Source organism: Pseudophryne corroboree, chromosome 6 (assembly GCF_028390025.1).
Source record: "Pseudophryne corroboree isolate aPseCor3 chromosome 6, aPseCor3.hap2, whole genome shotgun sequence".
Taxonomy (NCBI): Eukaryota; Metazoa; Chordata; class Amphibia; order Anura; family Myobatrachidae; genus Pseudophryne; species Pseudophryne corroboree.
Window position 1 is genome coordinate 737,337,737 of NC_086449.1, and position 24,635 is coordinate 737,362,371.

Consider the following 24,635-nt stretch of genomic DNA (forward strand, 5'->3'; position numbering starts at 1 on the left):
CCAGGTACATAGCCAAACTGCTCTGCAAGCGACTACTGCCAAGGCTGAAGCTTTAGAAGCAACTGTACCTACATCAATTGCTGCTTCTTCCAAATACTGGGCAGATTGTCTTAAACGGCAAAAACGATCCTCTTGCTCCCTAGTAGGAGAAGGGATGTCATTCTCTAGTTCCTCTATCCATTCGCCCATTGCCTTTGCTACCCAGGCCGAAGCCATAGCAGGTCTTACCACTGCTCCTACTAGAGAAAAAATATTTTTCAACAGGCTCTCTACCCTTCTGTCTGTGACATCATTCAATGAGGTAGATGACAGTGGTAAAGCAGATTTATGCACGAGTCGCAGAACATGTGCATCTACTTTTGGAGGAACTTCTCTCTTCGAACAATCCACAGCAGGAAATGGATAATAAGAATCCCATCTCTTAGGAATCTTTTACTTTTTACTGGGTGCTGCCCAAGACTCATCCATCATTTCCGTCAGCTCTTCAGACGCTGGGAATGCAGCTTTCACTGATTTTGTTCGTTTAAATACAGGTGCTTTTGCTTTTAAAACTGTCTTGGCTGGCTCTTCCAACGAGAGAACAGCCTTCACAGCATTAATAAGTTCAGCTACATCTTCTGAACTAAAGCTCTGCGATTGATCATCATACGGAGTTGAATCTATTGTATCATCATCATCCGATGTATCATCTTGTGTAGTCTGCCACACAGACGTATCTGTCTTAGTCTTACCTGTCCCTTGGTTGCTTGTAGAGGTTACTGGAACCAAATCATAGGAAGGGAGCTGCATGTATGGGTTCATAGTGTAACCTAACCCTTGAGGTGGTGCTATCGGAGCTAACCTGTCCGCTATTGAAGACAGAGTCTTTGCGAACATATTCCATGGTGGCTCTGTTGGTGGTTGAACCAACTCCTGTTTTTTACTTCGCTGAAAAGCGAAACAGTTTGCACACAAACCCTCATAAGTGACCAATTGATTCATATCAATTACCCCTGACTTACAAGATAAGCATGTTAGGGCTGTAGGAGTGCTTGATAAATTCTCCTCATCACTTTTGCCGCTCACAGACATGGTATTAACCTGTTAATGACTACACAATTTGTGACTGAAAATCACCCTATATGTCAGTATATAGAGGTGAGATCAATCTGACCACAGTGCACCTGATTTGAGGGTCAGAACAGGACTGACATTACACAGAAAAGTCAGCACACATACTAGCAGTCAGTCAGATGTTAAAGCAGTAGACATTGCCATATGAGAATACAACCTCCATAACAACTTATACATAAGTAGGAAAATTGTACTTCTATTTTAAACTGGTTCTTTTTTCAACATAGCATGCAGAAAACACAGTAATATACAGGTCTCATATGCAATAGGAACTAAAAATTAACAATGCATACTAAGAAGTAGAGAGAATTTTTAGTACTGTATACCCTGCCTCCGTAGAGCGGGATACAGGGAGACTCACCACACTTCCATATCCAAGCAAATACGCTCGTAAGACGCTGAGTGGATTCAGACGCTACTGGTGTACACTGCCGCTCTTGATAACTGATAACGGACACGGACACTCACCAACGGACACGGACACTGAGCGACCTCCACGTGTATGCAGACGCTAAGGCCTGCGACTCGGTCTGGCGGGTTTATCTCCAGTGTACACAACCGCAGCGTCTAAGCTGCGACCGAGTACCCTCGTGGTAGCGTCTGAGCCGGAAGTGAGGTCATTCAGTTCATGAAACGAGACACCAGCGGGAACTGGCCATGAACTCGGAGGAGGGACGGCCAGGAGAGCGTCTGAATCCCCCTATTGACTTAAACTCCCAGGATCGCGGCCTCTACCTAGTCCTGGCGCCTATGATCCCCGGAGCGTATCGCTGTCGCACTCTTGATGTTCGGCGCATTAACACAGTGTTTGTAGTCTCCACCAAAATCAGTGTAGCTGTGTCCTGACCCCTCTAGTAAGAGGAAGTCAATAGACTCACCGTCTCCCCATGCTCCGGCCACAGCCTGGTTATGTCTGCTGGACCTGCTAGAACATCCGACACAGACGCCCGTCGAGACAGCACTGATACCCGAAGGTAAGCGTTGTTGCGACCCGGTGGGGAGTTGTTGGAGCGACTCTTTCTAGTATGCATTTGAGACGCTGTTAAGAGAAGTCGCTCAAAAAAACAATATAGTAAGTCTATAAAAATAAAATAACAAAAGCTTGAGGCTGCTCTCACAGCAGCCCTGTGACCATGCGGCTTCCTGCCGCACCAAGCAAAAAACTGATCTGACTGAGTCAGTGGGCGGGACTATATAGTGGAGGCCCCAATGCATCCTGGGAGGCCAGAAAGCTCGTAACTGTGTTGGTGCCATTTTCGCTGTCGCTCGACAATATCCCAATGTTATCCTGTGGATAATCCTGTGGACCCAGCCAGAGAAATGCTCTCTCTCAACTTCACCTTTGTGAGACGACCCCAGTACCACCCAATCACGCCTCCTCGGTGACCAGGCGTGCTGCAAATGAAATGCATCTCATTGCCCATACTTGCATATGCTAGGTTTCCAGAGTATGCCCGGTATGAACACATACAAGATGCACTCTGCAAAGAAGCGTCCATTTAACTCCTCAATATCCCCTATGGGTCTAGTGATGTAATCACCATACTGTTTTGGAAAAATGGTTTCATTATGTGAGGGCCCAAATAAACCCCCCAGTTCGGCCACAAAGGGACATCCCTGTGACTAAACAGGTTGGTCTCTTATACCATGCATGTCCTCTAATCTACAACAAAAGCAAAATAGATTTATAGTGACTACAAGAACAAATGTTTCAGCAAGTGCCATTTCCAATGTCAAGAACAGAAAAGCATTACTTTATTGGAGGAGTATTGGGGATGCAGTGGCGGATCCAGCAGGGGGCGATGAGGGCGATCGCCCCTCCGTAACACACCGACCCATCCCCACACACTTGTTGTTCCTGCGGGCAGCAGAGCCGGTTAGGGGAGCTGCATGCGGTGGCCAGGACCTGGCCGCGCTGGCAACATTCATGCAGTGCAGCTGAGACGGAGGCGGCACTGTGTGGGACCACCCAGTGTGACGGAAGCAGCAGCGCAATTCTCTGTGCGCCGGGGAGGAGCTGCCGCCGCCTGGCCGCCATGCCTGACTACCCCGGAGCACAGCCCCAGACCGGGAACTGCATGGATGCCGACTCCATACCTAGGGCCTGACAAGTGATGGACGTGGCGATGACAGGAGTCGAGTGGCTGGTGATGAGAGAGCGGTGGGTGTGCTGTGTTGGGGAGAGCCAGGGCAGGAGAGACAGGGGACCTGTCCCGGCAGATGGAGGAGGAGGAGGGCTGGGTGGATGGGACTGTGGGTCCAGGCTGTTCTTTCACTGCAACAGTGCATACTGAAACTGCTTGATTCGGACATATCACCTCCTAACCTGATGCGGAGCTAAGGTCTGTGACTTCTGTCAAAACACAATGAGGGCTCTATTCAGTGGGACAGTGAAGTGCAGATTTTGCTTAATATTATTCTACATAAACTACTGTGGTTGCAGGTTGTGCTGTGCTTCTGTGTATATGCAGTGCTACTTGCTATAGGCTTCATCCTATGGTCCCTTAGACTATCATTGCTGGTGTTAATTTATGTCACAGAGGTCCATATTCATATAGAGAGCTTCTGTTTAATGATATTCTGCAATGTGGGTTTTTCTCAATTTTTTAAAATATATTTAAAACTGTGTTTTTGTTAATGTGATATATATTTCTGTCTCGCTCTCTCTCACCCCCACGTGTCTCGCTCTCTCACCCCCACGTGTCTTACTCACTCACCCCCACGTGTCTCACTCACTCACCCCCACGTGTCTCACTCACTCACCCCCACGTGTCTCACTCACTCACCCCCACGTGTCTCACTCACTCACCCCCACGTGTCTCTCACTCCCCCTATATATCTTTCGCCCCCATCTATCTGTCTCTCTCCCACCATTGTCTCTCTTTCCATGTCTACTAGCCTACTGTAGCAATCATGGCCACGGCAACCTGGTCCTTCTCCAATCACACTCTCACTCTAAAGTCTGACCATGTATCATAGACCTGACCCCTCTACTAATTAAAGTTATAGGGGAAACTCAATTAGCCGCAGAGTTTATCCTGCGGTTAATTGCCACGATGGAGGTATTCAATTAGCAGGTAACATCCCGTGCATGAGCCAACGCAGTCAGACTAAACTATGAGCTGCGAGGTAAACTTTGTGGAAAAAACACAAAATCGGGTTTGCGCAGAGGAAAAAACACATTGTTTATGCAGAATCAGTAGGATTCCACGCGTGAATCCTGATTTTTCGTCACAGGAAAAAGGCTTTTCAATTGAATAGCCTTTCCAGGGATTTTTGCCAGAAATTGTTTGCGTAAACCCTGCAGCTAATTCACCCCCCATAGACAGACATTTTTTTAAAAATATCCTATATCAATATAACAATCCTATACAGGTCGAGTCTCCCTTATCCAAAATGCTTGGGACCAGAGGTATTTTGGATATCTGATTTTACCGTATTTTGGAATAATTGCATACCATAATGAGATATCATGGTGATGGGACCTAAATCTAAGCACAGAATGCATTTATGTTTTATATACACCTTATACACACAGCCTGAAGGTCATTTTAGCCAATATTTTTAATAACTTTGTGCATTAAACAAAGTGTGTGTACATTCACACAATTCATTTATGTTTCATAATAACCTTATAAACACAGCCTGAAGGTCATTTAATACAATATTTTTAATAACTTTGTGTATTAAACAAAGTTTGTGTACATTAAGCCATCAGAAAACAAAGGTTTCACTATCTCACTCTCACTCAAAAAAGTCCGTATTTCGGAATATTCCGTATTTCGGAATATTTGGATATGGGATACTCACTCAACCTGTACTATTAATAATTGATAGTATAGAAAATTCTTACAAATTTTCTCCCTGTAACTCTGACTACATCAGGTACAACACATATAAGGTGCTTTAGTTGCAATCCCCAATTTATGATTTACATTAGCATTTAAGATTGCTAGGAGCTAGAGGGCGCTGGGTATATGCAGTATAGGGGAGGTTAGGGTTAGGCTGCAGTGGTGGGGGTTAGTGTTAGGCTGCGGAGAGGAAGGGTTAGGCCTAGCGGACTGGAAAGGGGAGGAGTCCAAATTAATTTTAAAACCGCCCCCCCTATAGGAGAAGTCTAGATCCGCCCCTGTGGGGATGGAGTCGTAGAATGACACCTTAGTTCCAGCGATGGGAGCGAAAAGACATGCACACACCCCACATTACAGAAGTCTTAAATCTACCCCCTGATGTACTAAGGGACATTCAAATGCACTTATAGGTAGTACAGAGATATAGTGCTCCTGTATGGATTTGTTATATCATGTCATCTTTGGTGCGGCTAGAACCCTAACAAGGGTACCCTGCCCTTGCGAACACTAATGAGTGAAAATATGGATGTGGGTTCTAATAATGTAACAGTGTGACAATGATGCATACTGTATATTTAATAAACGAAAAAGTGTGACTCAACAATATAACATTTATACGATTGGATTTAGACTATACCTACTGCAAAACCCACTATCGTACAGGAGACATGCCTTTCTCCTCAGTTTAACGGAATCCAATCCCCTTTGGGTTAATTCCTTTTGGATTGGCAACAGAATCAATTCCCAGTGATTTATTTCAGCAATGCATTGATACAATTACCATTTTCAAAGTGTTACATTGCATATTGCTATCTGTACCACATTTTATCATTTATGAAATATATGCATCATTGTCACACTGTTACATTTGTTAACCATTAGCCTTACATACTTCTCAAATCTGTGAGAGCGCTAGAACCCACATCCATATTTTCACATCCAAATGCACGAAACGCCTTCTAAAATGTTAAGATGTATTAAACTGTGTGCAAGAACTTGGGTGTGTCCTTCAAATGGCTAAAATACTGTAAGGAGCAAACTTGTTGCATACTTTAATCATAAAGGCAATAAGGTCACCTGTACCAGAGTCTATGGGGTATATTCAATAAGAGTCGGATCCATTCCGATATGCAGTTGTTGGAATGGATCCGACAACCCCTATTTAATGGACGGCTAAATCCGACTGTCGTATTGGGCCGTACACATGGTCCTGTCGCTGCTGTCAGCGGCTGCGCTGACAGCAGCGGCCAGGGATGCAGATGGCGGCAGGCGTGAGCGGGACAGCGGTGGGGGTAAGCTGGGCGGCAGGGGGAGCAGAGATCGGCGGCCGACGGGAGGAGCTGGCTGCGGGGGAACATGTCTGTGGTGGCAGGGGGAGGCGCTGCAGGGAGAGAGGTGCCTGCAGGCGGCGGGGGTAGCAGAGATCGGCGGCCGGCAGGAGGAGCTGGCTGCGGGGGGACATGTCTGGAGTGGCGGGGGGAGGCGCTGCAGGGAGAGAGGTGCCTGCGGGTGGCAGCCAGATACCTCTATCCCTGCAGCGCCTCCCCCCGCCGCAGCAGACATGTCCCCCCGCAGCCAGCTCCACCCCCCGGCCGTTGATCTCAGCTCCCCCAGCACCGCTTGTCATCTCACCTCAATCCGACTTGTTTTCAAGTCGGATTGAGTTTGTCGGAAAGGGGGCCAAAACCTGTCAGATTTGGCCTCATTTCCAACAGAAGCACGTGTATTGGCGGCTATTCCACGGGAATTCCTGACTTGTCGGAAAAAATCAGCCCCTATTGAATAGGTCGGAACCCCTTTCCGACCTCTTTCTGTCGGAAGTTGCCGTCTTTGCGACAAGACGGCAGCTTCCGAAAGTTATTGAATACACCCCTATGCCGGGATCCCAACACAGGTGAAAACTTACTTTACAGGATTTTACACCTGCAGGTGATATCACTTCAAACATGCGGCTTACCAGCATGCTTACAGTTGGAACAGATAACAGCAAGAAAGAGGAAAGAGAAGTGACTGATTCTGGCGCCAGAAATACAAAAGAAATAAGAAATCACTTCTGCGCTCGTCAAACGACAAAACAATGGTGAAGTATAACAAGGGTAAGTTCGTAATCAACAGTCTTTAGAAAAAAGTCTGTTCCCTTTCATGGAAGTAGTACAGGATGCAAGGTGACTTGATGCGTACCGTACTCACGTTAAAACGTGATATGTCCCTCGTATAAAGGTATCTTTGGTACTCCGTTACCTTCTCTCCTCCTACTTCTCCAAATGAGGCACTCGATTAGTTCTTATCCTCGAGGTTGGGAAAAAAAGGAACAGGAAAACGACTGATAGTGTAGTAAGTTCGTAATACTGGGTATCCACTTCTAAAGGGCGTAACGCCTATGTCCTTTTTCTTTTAATGAGGGGGTGCGTACCATACTCACATCCATACAAAAAAGTGGTGAAAACACATAAAGGTATCTTTACTTCTATTGGTGGTTCATAAGGCTGATATTATCACTCAGAGTCACCCACAAGTGAGACAGATGATAAGGATAGTGGGCGTACCCAACTCACACTTAGCAGTGCTTAGACCTGTACATAAAGGTATCTTTGGGGTGGTCCTAATAATTGGCAATCTGGAATTCTACTCCTCTCCACGAGTGGCAGTGGAGGAGTGGAAATAATAAGGGTGCGGGATGACTTGATGCGTACCGTACTCACGTTAAGACGTGATGTGTCCCTCGTAAAAAGGTATCTTTGATATTTTGTTCCTTTCTTTCCTCCTACTTCTCCGAATGAAGCACTCGATTGGTTGTTATCCTCGAGGGTGGAGAAAAGGGACAGGATAACGACTGATAGTGTAGTAGGTTCGAAATAGCAGGTTACTACTTCTGAAAAGTGTAACCCCTATATCCTTATTCTTTTAATGAGGGGGTGCGTACCATACTCACATCCGTGCAAAAGAGTGAAAACACATAAAGGTATCTTTACTTCTACTGGTGATTCATAAGCCTTAATCCTATTATTATTTAGAGTCACCCACACACAGGTGAGACAGATGGTAAGGATAATGGGCGTACCCAACTCACACTCAGCAGTGCGAAGACCTGTGCATAAAGGTATCTTTGGAGTGGTCCTAATAATTCTCAGTCTCCAATTCCACTCCTCTCACGAATGATAGTGTGCGTGTAGGAGAAAACGGAGTATCAAAAAATGAGGAGGTGGAATAGTATCACACAACAAAAATAGGATTTTGGTACTTACCAGGTAAATCCTTTTCTTTGAATCCATAGGGGGCACTGGAGTACTCTTGGGATATGGACGGTGCGTAGCAAAGGAAGGCACATTTAAATATTTAAATGAGCAACCCTCCACTTCCCTCCTCCATACTCCCTGGATCCTCAGTGTTTTTTACTGAGCCGAATAGGAGCGACAGAGAATTGAACAATGGAGAATTACTTACATTATAAAATAACGGACAACAATAAAGTTGACACATAACGTTACTGACAACTAAACAGTTGACACTATAACCGATAGAACTTGAAAGTTTAAACCAGTCGGTGAGAATGTGCTACCATAAGATCCCCTGAACTTACCACAAAACCAGGTAAAACTGCTCTGGGTGGGCGTCCAGTGCCCCCTATGGATTCAAAGAAAAGGATTTACCTGGTAAGTACCAAAATCCTATTTTCTTTTTCATCCACTAGGGGTCACTGGAGTACTCTTGGGACGTACCAAAGCTTCCCCCGTGGGCGGGAGAGCTGTTTGGCACCTGTAACACTAGGCGGCCAAAGCTAGAAGCTGATGCCGCAACGTATCAAACTTGTAAAAGCGCACCAACGTGTGCACTGCTGGCCATGTAGCCGCATGGCAAAACTGCGTCGTAGAAAGCCCACGACCAGCTGCCCATGAAGTTCCCACAGAACGTGTGGAATGAGCTGTTACTAATGGAAACAGCTGTAACCTAGCCTGAAGGTAAGCTTGACGTATGGTCAGTTTAATCTATATGAATAAGATCTGTTTAGAAGCTGGCCAACCCAGCTTGGCCGCATCAACGTATTCGTCTTACGAAATGTAGACGTTCGATACATAAACGCGTAATGCGCGTACCACAACCAAAGTTTCAGAATTTCCTGTTAACACAGGACCTATTATTGGTTGATTCAACTACTATTGGTTAATTGATGTGAAAAGATGACACTATTTTTGGCAAGAAGGCGGGATTGGTCCGAAGATCCGCTCTGTCATCATGAAACATTAAATACGGTGGCTTGCATGACAAGGCACCCAAAGTTGAAACACGACTTGCCGAAGCTAGGGCTAGAAGAAAAATAGTTTTCCAAGTGAAAAACTTAATATTCACTTGTTGCAAGGGTTCAAAATATGAAGACTGTAAGAAATCTAAAACCAGCTTCAAGCCCCATGGCGCTGTAGGTGGAATGAATGGAGGCTGTACTCTGAGGACACCCTGCAGAAAACGGTGTACAGACGGCAATAGAGCCAAACGTTTTTGAAATTAAATTGACAAAGCAGATACCTGCACCTTTAGTGTAGATAAACGCAGTCCTCCATCTAACCTCGTCTGTAGAAACAACAAAAGACGGAATAACTTGAAAGATGATGTCGGAAACTTCCGAGCTTCCCACCAACCTATATAGGCACGCCATATTCTGTAATAATGAGCTGCCCTAACCGGCTTCCTAAACTCGTAACATGGTTGTATAAATTTTCTTAAGAGTGCGGTCTCAATAGCCGCCCCGTTAAACGCCGCCGCGCTAACTCGGGGAGCGGACAAACACCTCGGGACGGCAGCGGAAGCTGGCCGCCCCGCTCACATACCTGCACGTAGTAGCTGCTGGCCCTGGTATGGTTAAGTTGTTTGGTCCTGAATTGGAAGCATGGATTGCTGAGGCTACGGGAGGAAAGTCTGTTTTTTTACCATTGTCTCTACCGGTAGCGAGAAGGAGGTACGCTGGACCTGCGCGAAGTCCGCGGAGATCCGAGAACCAAGCTCTCAGAGACCAATGAGGCGCTACTAGTATGACTGTGGCCGACTTCTTGTGATCCGTTTTAGCAACAAAGGGGAAGAGCGGAAACGGTGGAAATAGATACACGAGGCTGTACAGCCACGCGATTGTGAGCCTCCGCCGCCACTGCCGTTGGATCTTGCGTTCTGGACACATACTGGGCGTTTGATGATTGTGGCGAGATGCCATCAGGTCCACTTGAGGGTAACCCCACCTCTGGAACAACATGTGAAAACACCCTTGGATTTAATGGCCATTCTCCTGGATGAAAATTCCGACGGTTGAGATAATCCGCCTCCCAGTTGACCACTGCCGGAATGACCACTGCCGACAATATCACTTGGTGATGTTCGGCCCCAAATGAGGATTCGAGCTACTTTCCGCATTGCCATGCGGCTTCTCGTTCCTCCTTGTTTGTTGTATGCGTCCGTCGTCGCGTTGTCTGACTGCAGCTGGACAGACTGAGACCGAAGCATGTGCACTGCTTGTCGGAGCGCATTGTAAATTGCCCGTAGTTTCAGGACATTTATAGACAGCAATCTTTCGTGATCCGCCCAGAGACTCTGGAGCTGATAATTTTGAACTACAGCTCCCCAACCTCTGAGTCTAGAGTCCGTCATTAGAACTATCCAATTACAGGCGCTGAATTGTTTTCCTGCGGTTAGATTGTGTACTTTGAGCCACCAGATTAGAGATACTCTGGCCCGTGGCGACAACCTCACCCTGTGTTGAATCTGCAGATGCGAGCCCAACCACTGTGCGAGCACCTCCAGTTGAAAAGTACAAGAGTGAAATCTTCCGAACTGAATAGCTTCGACAGCCGTCACTCTTGTGCCTAATAGGCGAATGCACAAATGTACCGAGACTGTGCGTGGCTTGAGCCCGAATTGTATTAGATGACGAAAACTCAGTACTTTATGTTTTGGTAGGTAATTTCTTTGATTTACCGGATGGAGAATCATTCCTAGGAATTGAAGTGATTGAGACGAATTCAGAACTGATTTCTTGAATCTGACAATTCCACCGTGTTGAACTAGTTCATTGTACGTTAGTAGTATTTGTTGAACTAGAGCTGTGATGAGAAGGTTATCTAAGCACAGAACCATTATCACCAGCCGGGATCTAAGAATAACTTATCCCAGACACCACCCTTGTGACAACCCGAGACGCTGATGAGAAACCAGAGAGTTTGAATGGTGGACTGCCAACGTCTAAGTATGCCAGATGTAGTGGCAAAATTTTGAACACGCAAAAACGCATTCTTGACTTCTAGGGAGAATATGATTTCAATGGTTGTAAACCTGCAATCACTGACCGCATGAATTCCACTGATTGAGCCACTTTTGGTATATAACAGTCGGCCGGGTGCGGTACTACAAACAAAATTGTACTAAGCTTGAAGCTAGGAGACACTGAATTGCGGTCTACAGAACTGCCTTTTTGTCTTCTGACACAGGCCGGCTAGTTTTGGATCTAACCTTGACAAACCACAGCAAAGGTGGTAGACAATTCTATGTGTGATTGAACACTAATCATGTAACCGCCGATCTGTAACCGCAGATCTGTGGATTTCAGTAATAATGTCGAATGAGACATCCGTTCTCGACCACGTGTCGTGTGTTGTAGAACAACTGGAAAAGACGGAGGTTTAAAAGATTTGAACCCTGGTGCAGTTTTATTTGTAAGAACTGGTGTGGCAATGGCTGTAAATAGACTCTCACACCGGAGCGTGAGAACTGAAACGTTCTAATTTAGGAGTAAATAACACATTTTCGTGTAAGGCCACGCAAAGCGTCTGTCAACCACAAAGAGTGATGATGGACTACGAGAACTAACATGGCTGACAGCTATAGCAGACATGCGTAAATTCTCAGGCGATATACCAATGTGAGAAACAAATCGTCGAAACTGTTTTGAGGCCAGAACTGGCTATTAACTACGTCTGCGACTATAATGTCGGTAACCCAAACCCCAACTACAGCATAAACATTGTCTTTAGCATAGGTGGAATGTCCACACTGACTAGTTATTAAGTGTAGGTGCAGGCGGGACCAGGACAGTTTTGACACCAAGAAATGCTGTCATAGACTCTGGTATATTGAATGGCTTAATAATAGAATTAGAACTATGAACACACACACACCCGCACAGGCGCTCGCTGCGTTCTATCCTATAGGAACGCTTGCCTCTGAACTAGGTTCCTTAGTGGCATTAAAACTCAGAACCTTGCGTCTGGCATTGAATCTTATTGTACCACACAGCCGATGTTAGCATGCGCCCTCTGATGGGTACTGTTTACTTATTATATATTATCAGTTATTTATATAGCGCACACATATTCCGCAGCGCTCTCACAGAGAATACATAACCCTCCAGATGAGCATGTGACTACGTTATAAACAGTTAGATGTAGCCGCTCAAATAGGATTAGGATATATATCCGGATGCGTACTGGTATTCCCACTGTGCACGTGGACCCTTAAATAAGTAACGTGCACATAAACTAGAAAAGTATTGCTGCACACTTTCTTGTGACAGAAATTTCCTAACACCACCCCTGCTCCTCTAGTGGGGAAGTGTTGTAGGACAGCAGATAAAAATTCCTGGACAAAGAAACAGGAAATTGAGTTAAAATGGTGTCCAGCCATGTGCTTAGTGCCATGTGCTTTCACCATATGTTAAGTATAAGAAAAAATAAACCATAAAAATCAATTTCCAATTTACAGTAATATTAGTTACCACAGATCAGGCATACATTACATATGACCGCCTATATACATATGTAGTATACTTCCTATACTACAATATCCGTAGTGAATCACCATGCATATATTAGTTCTAACCTAAGATGCATATTATTTATAACATATGCCTGCCTCGTGCTGCGGATATAATCATCCCCCCCTGTGTCCCGCGATCTCCCCCTGTGCAGCCGTAGTGCTGTTCCCTCTCCCACCGCCATAGCTAGCAGCCGGGGAGCCGGAGAGCAGCAGGGGACGGATGTAGAAGCCCAGCGGCGGCAGCCTGTCTGTCCGCGGCTGGGCTGAATAGCGGGCAGCGGGAGTGCACTGTGATCAGTGTGCTCCCGCTGAGAACAACGTGCGGCCAGAGCGCCGGGCGTCTATGTAACGGCGGCCAACGGGGTGCTGCGGCCAGCGGGGAACATGGAGCGGGCGGCCAGCCGGGTGTATGTAGCGGCGGCCCGCAGGGTCTGTAGCGGCGGCCAGCGGGGAGCATGAAGCGGGCGGCCAGCGGCGGTAGACCACGCTCCCAGCACCTGCTGTGTGTCTGGGAGCGCATCGGCGGCTAGGTAGCAGCGGCCAGCGGGGAACATGGAGCGGGCGGCCAGCGGTGGAAGACCACGCTCCCAGCACCTGCTGTGTGTCTGGGAGCGTGCAGTACTGGGGGAGTACACTAACCTTGCGGAAGCTGTGGAAGCTAACCGCACGATCTCCCCCTGCAGTCTCTCCTTCGTCTTGTGGCAGCAGCGCTGAAAGCGCTTGTTAGAAAAAATCACGACTCCTCTGAAATCTCCTCCACCCAGCTGGAGGAGATGGCCGCTCAATCCTGGACCCTCACTTCTCTGTAAGTGGGGAAAGGACCGCATGCTGCCTGGCTGACACGGCCGTGCTTCTCCTGCAAGCGCCCACGTGTCAGCAGCGGCTGGAGGCAGTACAATTCCGGACCCACACTTCTTAGTAAGTGGGGAAGGTATTGTCTGAAAAATCAAAAATAAAATAAAAAGTAAAATCAAACGTGAGCTTTCAGCTCATGATGTGCTTCCTTTGAGGCACATAAAAACACTGAGGATCCAGGGAGTATGGAGGAGGGAAGTGGAGGGTTGCTCATTTAAATATTTAAATGTGCCTTCCTTTGCTACGCACCGTCCATATCCCAAGAGTACTCCAGTGACCCCTAGTGGATGAAAAAGAAAATGAATTAATAAACCATATAAAAACAACATAAAAAAAGCTGGCAAAGGACCCATGGTCATGACACCAACGCGTTTCGACAAGAGTCTTTTTCAAGACCTTGAAAAAGACTTCTCTGTCGAAACGCGTTGGTGTGAGAGCCAGGACCACTAGGGATTGACTGGGACGGTATTAATAAAGGTGAGGAAAATCCGGATTTTAACATCTTACACTCATCTTTATATACCCTCTATTGTCATGACCATGGGTCCTTTGCCAGCTTTTTTATGTTGTTTTTATATGGTTTATTAATAAATTTTTGTTGTGTGATACTATTCTACCTCCTCATTTTTTGATACTCTGTTTTCTCCTACACGCACACTATCATTCGTGAGAGGAGTGGAATTCGAGACTGAGAATTATTAGGACCACTCCAAAGATACCTTTATGCACAGGTCTTCGCACTGCTGAGTGCGAGTTGGGTATGCCCATTATCCTTACCATCTGTCTCACTTGTGTGTCGGTGACCAAGTAATAATAGTATTAAGGCTTATGAATCACCAGTAGAAGTAAAGATACCTTTGTGTGTTTTCACTCTTTTGCACGGATGTGAGTATGGTACGCACCCCCTCATTAAAAGAATAAGGATATAGGGGTTACACTTTTCAGAATTAGTTACCCGCTTTTTCGAACCTACTACACTGTCAGTCGCTTTCTTGTCCCTTTTCTCCACCCTCGAGGATAAGAACCGATCGAGTGCTTCATTAGGAGAAGTAGGAGGAAAGAAAGGAACAAAAAATCAAAGATACCTTTTTACGAGGGACACATCACGTCTTAACGTGAGTACGGTACGCATCAAGTCATCCCGCACCCTTATTATTCCCACTCCTCTACTGCCACTCGTGGAGAGGAATAGAATTCCAGATTGCCAATTATTAGGACCACCCCAAAGATACCTTTATGTACAGGTCTACGCAAGTGTGAGTTGGGTACACCCACTATCCTTATCATCTGTCTCACTTGTGGGTGACTTCGAGTGATAATATCAGGTTTATGAACTACCAACAGAAGTAAAGATACCTTTATGTGTTTTTACCACTTTTTTGTATGGATGTGAGTATGGTACGCACCCCCTCATTAAAAGAAAAAGGACATAGGAGTTACGCCCTTTAGAAGTGGTTACCGAGTATTACGAACTTACTACACTATCAGTCGTTTTCCTGTTCCTTTGTTTCCCAACCTAGAGGATAAGAACTAATCGAGTGCCTCATTTGGAGAAGTAGGAGGAGAGAAGGGAACGGAGTACCAAAGATACCTTTATACGAGGGACATAATAGGAATTTACTCAACGGTAATTCTATTTCTCGTAGTCCGTAGTGGATGCTGGGAACTCCGTAAGGACCATGGGGAATAGACAGGCTCCGCAGGAGACTGGGCACTGTAAAAGAAAGATTAGGTACTATCTGGTGTGCACTGGCTTCTCCCTCTATGCCCCTCCTCCAGACCTCAGTTAAGGAAACTGTGCCCGGAAGAGCTGACATTACAAGGAAAGGATTTGGAATCTAGGGTAAGACTCATACCAGCCACACCAATCACACCGTACAACTTGTGATAACTATACCCATTAAACAGTATGAACAACAACTGAGCCTCATGCAATGGATGGCTCAGAACAAAAACCCTTAAGTTAAGCAATAACTATATACATGTATTGCAGAGAGTCCGCACTTGGGACGGGCGCCCAGCATCCACTACGGACTACGAGAAATAGAATTACCGGTGAGTAAATTCTTATTTTCTCTGACGTCCTAGTGGATGCTGGGAACTCCGTAAGGACCATGGGGATTATACCAAAGCTCCCAAACAGGCGGGAGAGTGCGGATGACTCTGCAGCACCGAATGAGCAAAGGCAAGGTCCTCCTCAGCCAGGGTATCAAACTTGTAGAACTTAGCAAATGTGTTTGAACCCGACCAAGTAGCAGCTCGGCAAAAAGCTGTAAAGCCGAGACCCCTCGGGCAGCCGCCCAAGAAGACCCCACCTTCCTTGTGGAATGGGCTTTTACTGATTTACGATGCGGCAATCCTGCCGCAGAATGAGCTTGCTGAATTGTGTTACAGATCCAGCGCGCAATAGTTTGCTTTGAAGCAGGAGCACCCAGCTTGTTGGGTGCATGCAGGATAAACAGCGAGTCAGTTTTCCTGACTCCAGCCGTCCTGGCTACATAGATCTTCAAAGCCCTGACTACATCCAGTAACTTGGAGTCCTCCAAGTCCCGAGTAGCCACAGGTACCACAATAGGTTTGTTCAAATGGAACGCTGATACCACCTTTGGGAGAAATTGGGGACGAGTCCTCAATTCTGCCCTGTCCATATGGAAGATCAGATAAGGGCTTTTACAGGACAAAGCCGCTAATTCTGACACACGCCTAGCCGAGGCTAAGGCCAATAGCATGACCACTTTCCACGTGAGATATTTCAGCTCCACGGTCTTAAGTGGCTCAAACCAGTGGGATTTCAGGAAATCCAACACAACGTTAAGATCCCAAGGTGCCACTGGGGGCACAAAAGGGGGCTGAATATGCAGCACTCCCTTAACAAACGTCTGAACTTCAGGCAGTGAAGCCAGTTCTTTTTGAAAGAAAATAGATAGTGACGAAATCTGGACCTTTGTGGACCCCAATTTTAGGCCCATAGTCACCCCTGACTGTAGGAAGTGCAGAAATCGACCCAGCTGGAATTCCTCTGTTGGGGCCTTCCTGGCCTCACACCAAGCAACATATTTCCGCCATATGCGGTGATAATGCTTTGCTGTCACATCCTTTCTTTTATCAGCGTAGGAATGACTTCATCTGGAATGCCCTTTTCCGCTAGGATCCGGCGTTCAACCGCCATGCCATCAAACGCAGCCGCGGTAAGTCTTGGAACAGACAGGGCCCCTGCTGTAACAGGTCCTGTCTGAGAGGCAGAGGCCATGGGTCCTCTGAGATCATTTCCTGTAGTTCTGGGTACAAAGTTCTTCTTGGCCAATCCGGAACGATGAGTATAGTTCTTACTCCTCTCTTTCTTACTATCCTCAATACCTTGGGTATGAGAGGAAGAGGAGGGAACACATAAACCGACTGGTACACCCACGGTGTCACTAGTGCGTCCACAGCTATCGCCTGAGGGTCCCTTGACCTGGCGCAATATCTTTTTAGCTTTTTGTCGAGGCGGGACGCCATCATGTCCACCTGTGGCCATTCCCAACGATTTACAATCTGTGTGAAGACTTCTTGATGAAGTCTCCACTCTACCGGGTGGAGGTCGTGTCTGCTGAGGAAGTCTGCTTCCCAGTTGTCCACTCCCGGAATGAACACTGCTGACAGTGCTAGCACGTGATTCTCCGCCCATCGAAGAATCCTTGTGGCTTCTGCCATTGCCATCCTGCTTCTTGTGCCGCCCTGTCGATTCACATGGGCGACCGCCGTGATGTTGTCTGACTGAATCAGCACTGGTTGGTTTTGAAGCAGGGGCTCTGCTTGACTCAGGGCGTTGTAAATGGCCCTTAGTTCCAGTATATTTATGTGTAGTGATGTCTCCTGACTTGACCTCTGTCCCTGGAAGTTTCTTCCCTGAGTGACTGTCCCCCATCCTCGGAGGCTTGCATCCGTGGTCACCAGGACCCAGTCCTGTATGCCGAATCTGCGGCCCTCGAGAAGATGAGCACTCTGCAGCCACCAGAAGCAGAGACACCCTGGCCCTCGGGGACAGGGTGATCAACCGATGCATCTGAAGATGCGATCCGGACCATTTGTCTAACAGATCCCACTGAAAGATCCTTGCATGGAACCTGCCGAATGGAATTGCTTCGTAAGAAGCCACCATCTTTCCCAGGACTCGCGTGCAATGATGCACCGACACCTGTTTTGGTTTCAGGAGGTCCCTGACCAGAGATGACAATTCCTAGGCATTCTCCACCGGGAGAAACACCTTCTTCTGTTCTGTGTACAGAATCATGCCCAGGAAGAGCAGACGCGTCGCAGGAATCAGCTGCGACTTTGGGATATTCAGAATCCAGCCGTGCTGTTGCAACAACTCCTGAGAGAGTGCTACGCTGACCAACACCTGCTCTCTGGACCTCGCCTTTATAAGGAGATCGTCCAAGTACGGGATAATTAAAACTCCCTTCTTCCGAAGGAGTATCATCATTTCGGCCATTACCTTGGTAAATACTCTCGGTGCCGTGGACAGGCCAAACGGCAACGTCTGGAATTGGTAATGACCGTCCTGTACCACAAACCTGAGGTACTCCTGATGAGGTGGGTAAATGGGGACATGCAAGTAAGCATCCTTGATGTCCAGTGACACCATAAAATCCCCCTCTTCCAGGCTTGCAATCACCGCTCTGAGCGATTCCATTTTGAACTTGAACTTACTTATATAAGTGTTCAAGGATTTTAAATTCAGAATGGGTCTCACCGAACAGTCTGCTTTCGGTACCACAAACATTGTGGAATAGTAACCCCGTCCCTGTTGAAGGAGGGGAACCTTGATTATCACCTGCTGGAGGTACAGCTTGTGAATTGCCGCCAGTACAACCTCCCTTTCCCTGGGAGCAGCTGGCAAGGCTGATTTGAGGTAACGGCGAGGGGGAGTCGCCTCGAACTCCAGCTTGTATCCCTGAGAGACAATTTGTACAGTCCAGAGATCCACCTGTGAGCGAGCCCACTGGTTGCTGAAGTTTCGGAGACGCGCCCCCACCGCACCTGGCTCCGCCTGTGGAGCCCCAGCGTCATGCGGTGGACTTAGTGGAAGCGGGGGAGGATTTTTGTTCCTGGGAACTGGCTGCCTGGTGCAGCTTCTTTCCTCTACCCCTGCCTCTGGGCAGAAAGGATGCGCCTCTGACCCGCTTGCCTTTCTGAGGCCGAAAAGACTGTACATAATGATACGGTGCTTTCTTAGGCTGTGAGGGAACCCGAGGTAAAAAAGTTGACTTCCCAGCTGTTGCTGTGGATACTAGGTCCGAGAGACCGTCCCCAAACAATTCCTCACCCTTATAAGGCAAAACCTCCATGTGTTTTTTAGAATCAGCATCACCTGTCCACTGCCGAGTCCATAATACTCTCCTGGCAGAAATGGACATTGCATTAATTCTAGATGCCAGCAGGCAAATGTCCCTCTGTGCATCCCGCATATATAAGACGACGTCTTTTATATGTTCTATGGTTAGCAAAATAGTATCCCTGTCGAGGGAATCAATGTTGTCTGACAGGGTATCAGCCCATGCTGCTGCAGCACTACACATCCATGCTGAAGCAATAGCTGGTCTCAGTATAGTACCCGAGTGTGTATACACAGACTTCAGGATAGCTTCCTGCTTTCTATCCGCAGGCTCCTTTAAGGCGGCCGTATCCTGAGACGGCAGTGCCACCTTTTTTGATAAGCGTGTGAGCGCCTTTGTTCACCCTAGGGGATGTTTCCCAACGTAACCTGTCCATAGGCGGGAAAGGGTACGCCATCAGTAACCTCTTAGAAATCACCAGTTTCTTATCGGGGGAACTCCACGCTTCTTCACACAATTCATTTAATTCATCAGATGGGGGAAAAGTCACTGGCTGCTTTTTCTCCCCAAACATAATACCCTTCTTAGTAACCGGGTTAACATCAGAAATGTGCAATACATTTTTCATTGCAGTAATCATGTATCGGATGGCTTTTGTAGACTGTACATTTGTCTCATCCTCATCTACACTGGAGTCAGACTCTGTGTCGACATCTGTGTCTACCATCTGAGCTAGCGGGCGTTTATGAGCCCCTGATGGCCTCTGAGACTCCTGGGCAGGCGCGGGCTGAGATCCCGGCTGTCCCAAGGCTGCTGCGTCATCAAACCTTTTATGTAAGGAGTTGACACTGTCTGTTAAGACCTTCCACATATCCATCCAATCCGGTGTCGGCCCCGTCGGGGTCGACACCACACTTATCTGCCCCTGCTCCGCCTCCACGTAACCCTCCTCATCAAACATGTCGACACAGCCGTACCGACACACCGCACACACACAGGGAATGCTCTGACTGAGGACAGGACCTCACAAAGTCCTTTGGGGAGACAGAGAGAGAGTATGCCAGCACACACCACAGCGCTACATAACACAGGGATTTACACTATAATGAGTGATTTTTCCCAATAGCTGCTTATTATCCACTTTGCGCCTAAATTTATGTGCCCCCCCCTCTCTTTTTTACCCTTTGTGTACCAGGATACTGCAGGGGAGAGCCTGGGGAGCGTCCTTCCAGCGGAGCTGTGAAGAGAAAATGGCGCTGGTGTGCTGAGGAAGAAGGCCCCGCCCCCTCAGCGGCGGGCTTCTCCCGCGTTTTGTATAACTTAATGGCGAGGGTTTTTACACATATACAGTTTATTAGACTGTATTATGTGTATTTTGTGCCAAAAGGTAATCTAATTGCTGCCCAGGGCGCCCACCCCCAGCGCCCTGCACCCAACAGTGACCGGAGTGTGTGGTGTGCTGTGGGAGCAATGGCGCACAGCTGCGGTGCTGTGCGCTACCTTAATGAAGACTGGAGTCTTCAGCCGCCGTTTTCGTCGTTCTCTTCTGTCTTCTGGCTCTGCAAGGGGGACGGCGGCGCGGCTCCGGGAAAGGACGATCGAGGTCAGGCCCTGTGTTCGATCCCTCTGGAGCTAATGGTGTCCAGTAGCCTAAGAAGCGCAACCTATCCGCAGTTAGTAGGTTAGCTTCTCTCCCCTCAGTCCCACGTAGCAGTGAGTCTGTTGCCAGCAGATCTCACTGAAAATAAAAAAACCTAACAAATACTTTCTTTCTAGCAAGCTCAGGAGAGCCCACTAGGAGCACCCAGCTCTGGCCGGGCACAGATTCTAACTGAGGTCTGGAGGAGGGGCATAGAGGGAGGAGCCAGTGCACACCAGATAGTACCTAATCTTTCTTTTAGAGTGCCCAGTCTCCTGCGGAGCCCGTCTATTCCCCATGGTCCTTACAGAGTTCCCAGCATCCACTAGGACGTCAGAGAAATCACGTTTTAACGTGAGTACGGTACGCATCAAGTCACCTTGCACCCTGTACTACTTCCATGAAAAAGAACTGAGAAAGGGAACAGACTTTTTTCTAAAGACTGTTGATTACGAATTTACCCTTGTTATACTTCACCATTGTTTTGTCGTTTGACGAGTGCAGAAGTGATTTCTTATTTCTTTTGTATTTTATGCCCTAGGGGGTTGAGTGACCTCCTGTAGACATCTCCACTGCAGCTCTCCGAGGCGCAGCAGCCCTCTAATCAGTATTATTTCTGATTCTGGAGCCAGATTCAGACATTTTTCTTTCCTCTTTCTTGCTATTATCTGTGTAATCTTAGTCTGAGGCTGCACCTCCAGTGAATATAATAATTCTAGAAATATTAAAATGTGACAGAATAAAATAAAATAAGTCTTGGTGCAACAGAATCCTTCCGTCTTAAAGTTAGAACACTCAGATGGGTCAAATGCAGTAAAGTAGCCTTTCACCTGTGTTGGGATCTCCTTAGTGAGGTCGACATAGTGACTGGTGACACTGTCACGGTCAACTTCCCAACCGCTATTAAAGCCCTTCCCATTTTCCGATTTGGGAATGACAGTCCCTATTTGAGAGCACGGAATATTAGGAGGCACTGATCAGCTCACTACTGCCCTGTAGCAGGTACAAGTGGAAATGTTTGGGACAGGGTAACCTCTGATACCCAGTGCCGGATTAAGGCTGGTGGGGGCCCAGGACAACAAGGCTGTGGGGGCACCCACTACTAAAATTGCTGCCACCTCTCCCCACGCCACATATCACCTGGACATCATGGAGGACAGCGCTGGAGCAGGAGACGCGGGCGACTCACAGTGTCTCACAGTATTTCCCTTCACTACCCCATGAGACTGACTGTACATGGAGGAGCTCCGCAGCGGCCACTGTTTATGAACAGCTGAGCCACCGGTCGGAGACTGCTCCAATTGAAGGAGGAGTGTGTGGGGGCCCTGGGACGGCTGCCCGTCGCCCCTCTGTTAATCCGGCCCTGCTGATACCTGTAGCTGAACTTCTGCTCACTGACTGCATAATGATCTACACTCAATTCCAAGGAGCCCACACATTCAGTGAAGCCACTGGTACCTGCTTTTTGGGTTTTTTCGCACACAGCCATGCACTGCAAGACAGTTTCTCATGGCAGCTCTCACTTAAAAGTCTGCTACAGATGTGACCCAGATTCTATTCTCCATTCTCAACATAAAAAGATAGTTGGTATTAATAATCACTGGTGACACTGGTCAGTATCTGAACAGCTTATTGACCATACACAGTTAATTTTACAAAGTTCAAAGTTCAGTGAATGCAGTTGAGTTTCATCGTGTCAGGTCATATGAACAGCCGGTTTAGAAAACAACCCTTTAAGTAAACGCTCACCCATGAAGTCTAGACTGTAATTGAACTTCATCGTTCTAAACTTCACTGATCCGTGGGGGTTCAATCGGTATTGTTGTTCAATGTCTTGGTTGCTTATTGAGCAGCATGCCGTTGTACTTGTCTAAAAGACACCACAAGAAAGACACGTTACAGAAAAAACCACACACAAGTTTGTGCAGTATTACAAATCCCCACTCTTTTGACAGTAGAATATTCATATTTGCCTCCTGCAAGTCATGGTTGTAAAGTCCATGGGGCACACCTTATGTAAAAGACTGCAAAACGCAAAAAAGAGCACGATTCCAGGGAGTCTGCACTTATTTTTAAAGCTGCAAAACTGGTCCCGGCCTGCCCCGCCTTCCCCAACGGGGATGCGACCACAATGTGTGCGTCCGCATAGCCGCTGTGCAGCTTGCCGCCATCGCCAAACAACTATGCGGGCCAGCGGCTGGGTCTGAATTACCCTCTTAGTGTAGTAAGCTTAGTTGATGACATCACCGATAAAAAACAGCAACACCTACCTCAAACATATGCCATTTTCCACATTCCGACAAGTAGAACCAGCCCCATTGTGTTTCTGAAACGTCCATCTCCTCAGGCTCGGAGGCCGCCTCCATTGTTTCTGGTTGGTGGATACTCTTTCATGAAATACAAATTATAGTTGGTTACAAAACATAATGGGAACAAAAGATCTAAGAATATAAACTATGGCAAAGCCAGTGGGGTTTTTTTTTTTCACCCACCAGTTGGGAGATGCAATGTTCCTGCTTTGGGCGCTTTAACCCCTATGACCCCTTGTTCATTTAAATGGACATTGTTAAAAAAAAAATGTATTGGATAGACAACAGTAACTGCAGTTGTTAGAGTATCAATATATCGAGTTAAAAAGAATCGCAATGTTTTGGTGTACAAGCTACAACTCTAGCAAATCTCTGTCCACTAGGATGGACATTGGGTCTAAATGACCAAACCATATTTTTTGGGGGGTGTTACTTAGGACCTCATTCACCTACTTTACCACTAGTGCCATCACTGGGATACACCGGGAACATGCAGTGGATCATTAAGGGTTAACTGGACTGACCAAAAGGGAAAAAATAAGAATTTACTTACCGATAATTCTATTTCTCGGAGTCCGTAGTGGATGCTGGGGTTCCTGAAAGGACCATGGGGAATAGCGGCTCCGCAGGAGACAGGGCACAAAAAGTAAAGCTTTACGATCAGGTGGTGTGTACTGGCTCCTCCCCCTATGACCCTCCTCCAAGCCTCAGTTAGGATACTGTGCCCGGACGAGCGTACACAATAAGGAAGGATTTATGAATCCCGGGTAAGACTCATACCAGCCACACCAATCACACCGTACAACCTGTGATCTAAACCCAGTTAACAGTATGATAACAGAGGAGCCTCTGAAAGATGGCTCCCTACAACAATAACCCGAATTAGGTAACAATAACTATGTACAATTATTGCAGATAATCCGCACTTGGGATGGGCGCCCAGCATCCACTACGGACTCCGAGAAATAGAATTATCGGTAAGTAAATTCTTATTTTCTCTATCGTCCTAGTGGATGCTGGGGTTCCTGAAAGGACCATGGGGATTATACCAAAGCTCCCAAACGGGCGGGAGAGTGCGGATGACTCTGCAGCACCGAATGAGAGAACTCCAGGTCCTCCTTAGCCAGGGTATCAAATTTGTAGAATTTTACAAACGTGTTCTCCCCCGACCACGTAGCCGCTCGGCAGAGTTGTAATGCCGAGACCCCTCGGGCAGCCGCCCAAGAAGAACCCACCTTCCTTGTGGAGTGGGCTTTTACCGATTTTGGCTGTGGCAGGCCTGCCACAGAATGTGCAAGCTGAATCGTACTACAAATCCAGCGAGCAATAGTCTGCTTAGACGCAGGAGCGCCCAACTTGTTGGGAGCATATAGTATAAACAGTGAGTCAGATTTCCTGACTCCAGCTGTCCTTGAAATGTATATTTTTAAAGCTCTGACAACGTCCAACAACTTGGAGTCCTCCAAGTCGCTTGTAGCCGCAGGCACTACAATAGGCTGGTTCAGATGAAATGCTGACACCACCTTAGGGAGAAAATGCGGACGAGTCCGCAGTTCTGCCCTGTCCGAATGGAAAATCAGATATGGGCTTTTGTAAGATAAAGCTGCCAGTTCTGACACTCTCCTGGCCGAAGCCAGGGCTAGTAGCATGGTCACTTTCCATGTGAGATATTTCAAATCCACAGTTTTTAGTGGTTCAAACCAATGAGATTTGAGAAAGTCCAAAACAACATTGAGATCCCACGGTGCCACTGGAGGCA

General features: G+C 47.2%; 1 protein-coding gene across 8 annotated transcripts in view; it reads right to left on the reverse strand.

The window, feature by feature from the left end:
• PARP11 (poly(ADP-ribose) polymerase family member 11) overlaps positions 1 to 24,635 on the reverse strand; it is a 114,185-nt gene that overhangs the window by 57,777 nt on the left and 31,773 nt on the right. For all 8 annotated transcript variants that reach the window (XM_063928471.1, XM_063928470.1, XM_063928466.1 and 5 more), the window contains 2 exons: positions 22,838 to 22,954; positions 22,317 to 22,437 (listed from right to left, as the gene is read on the reverse strand). In XM_063928471.1, coding sequence (XP_063784541.1) covers positions 22,317 to 22,437; positions 22,838 to 22,954 — 238 coding nt within the window. The remainder of the gene's footprint in view (positions 1 to 22,316; positions 22,438 to 22,837; positions 22,955 to 24,635) is intronic.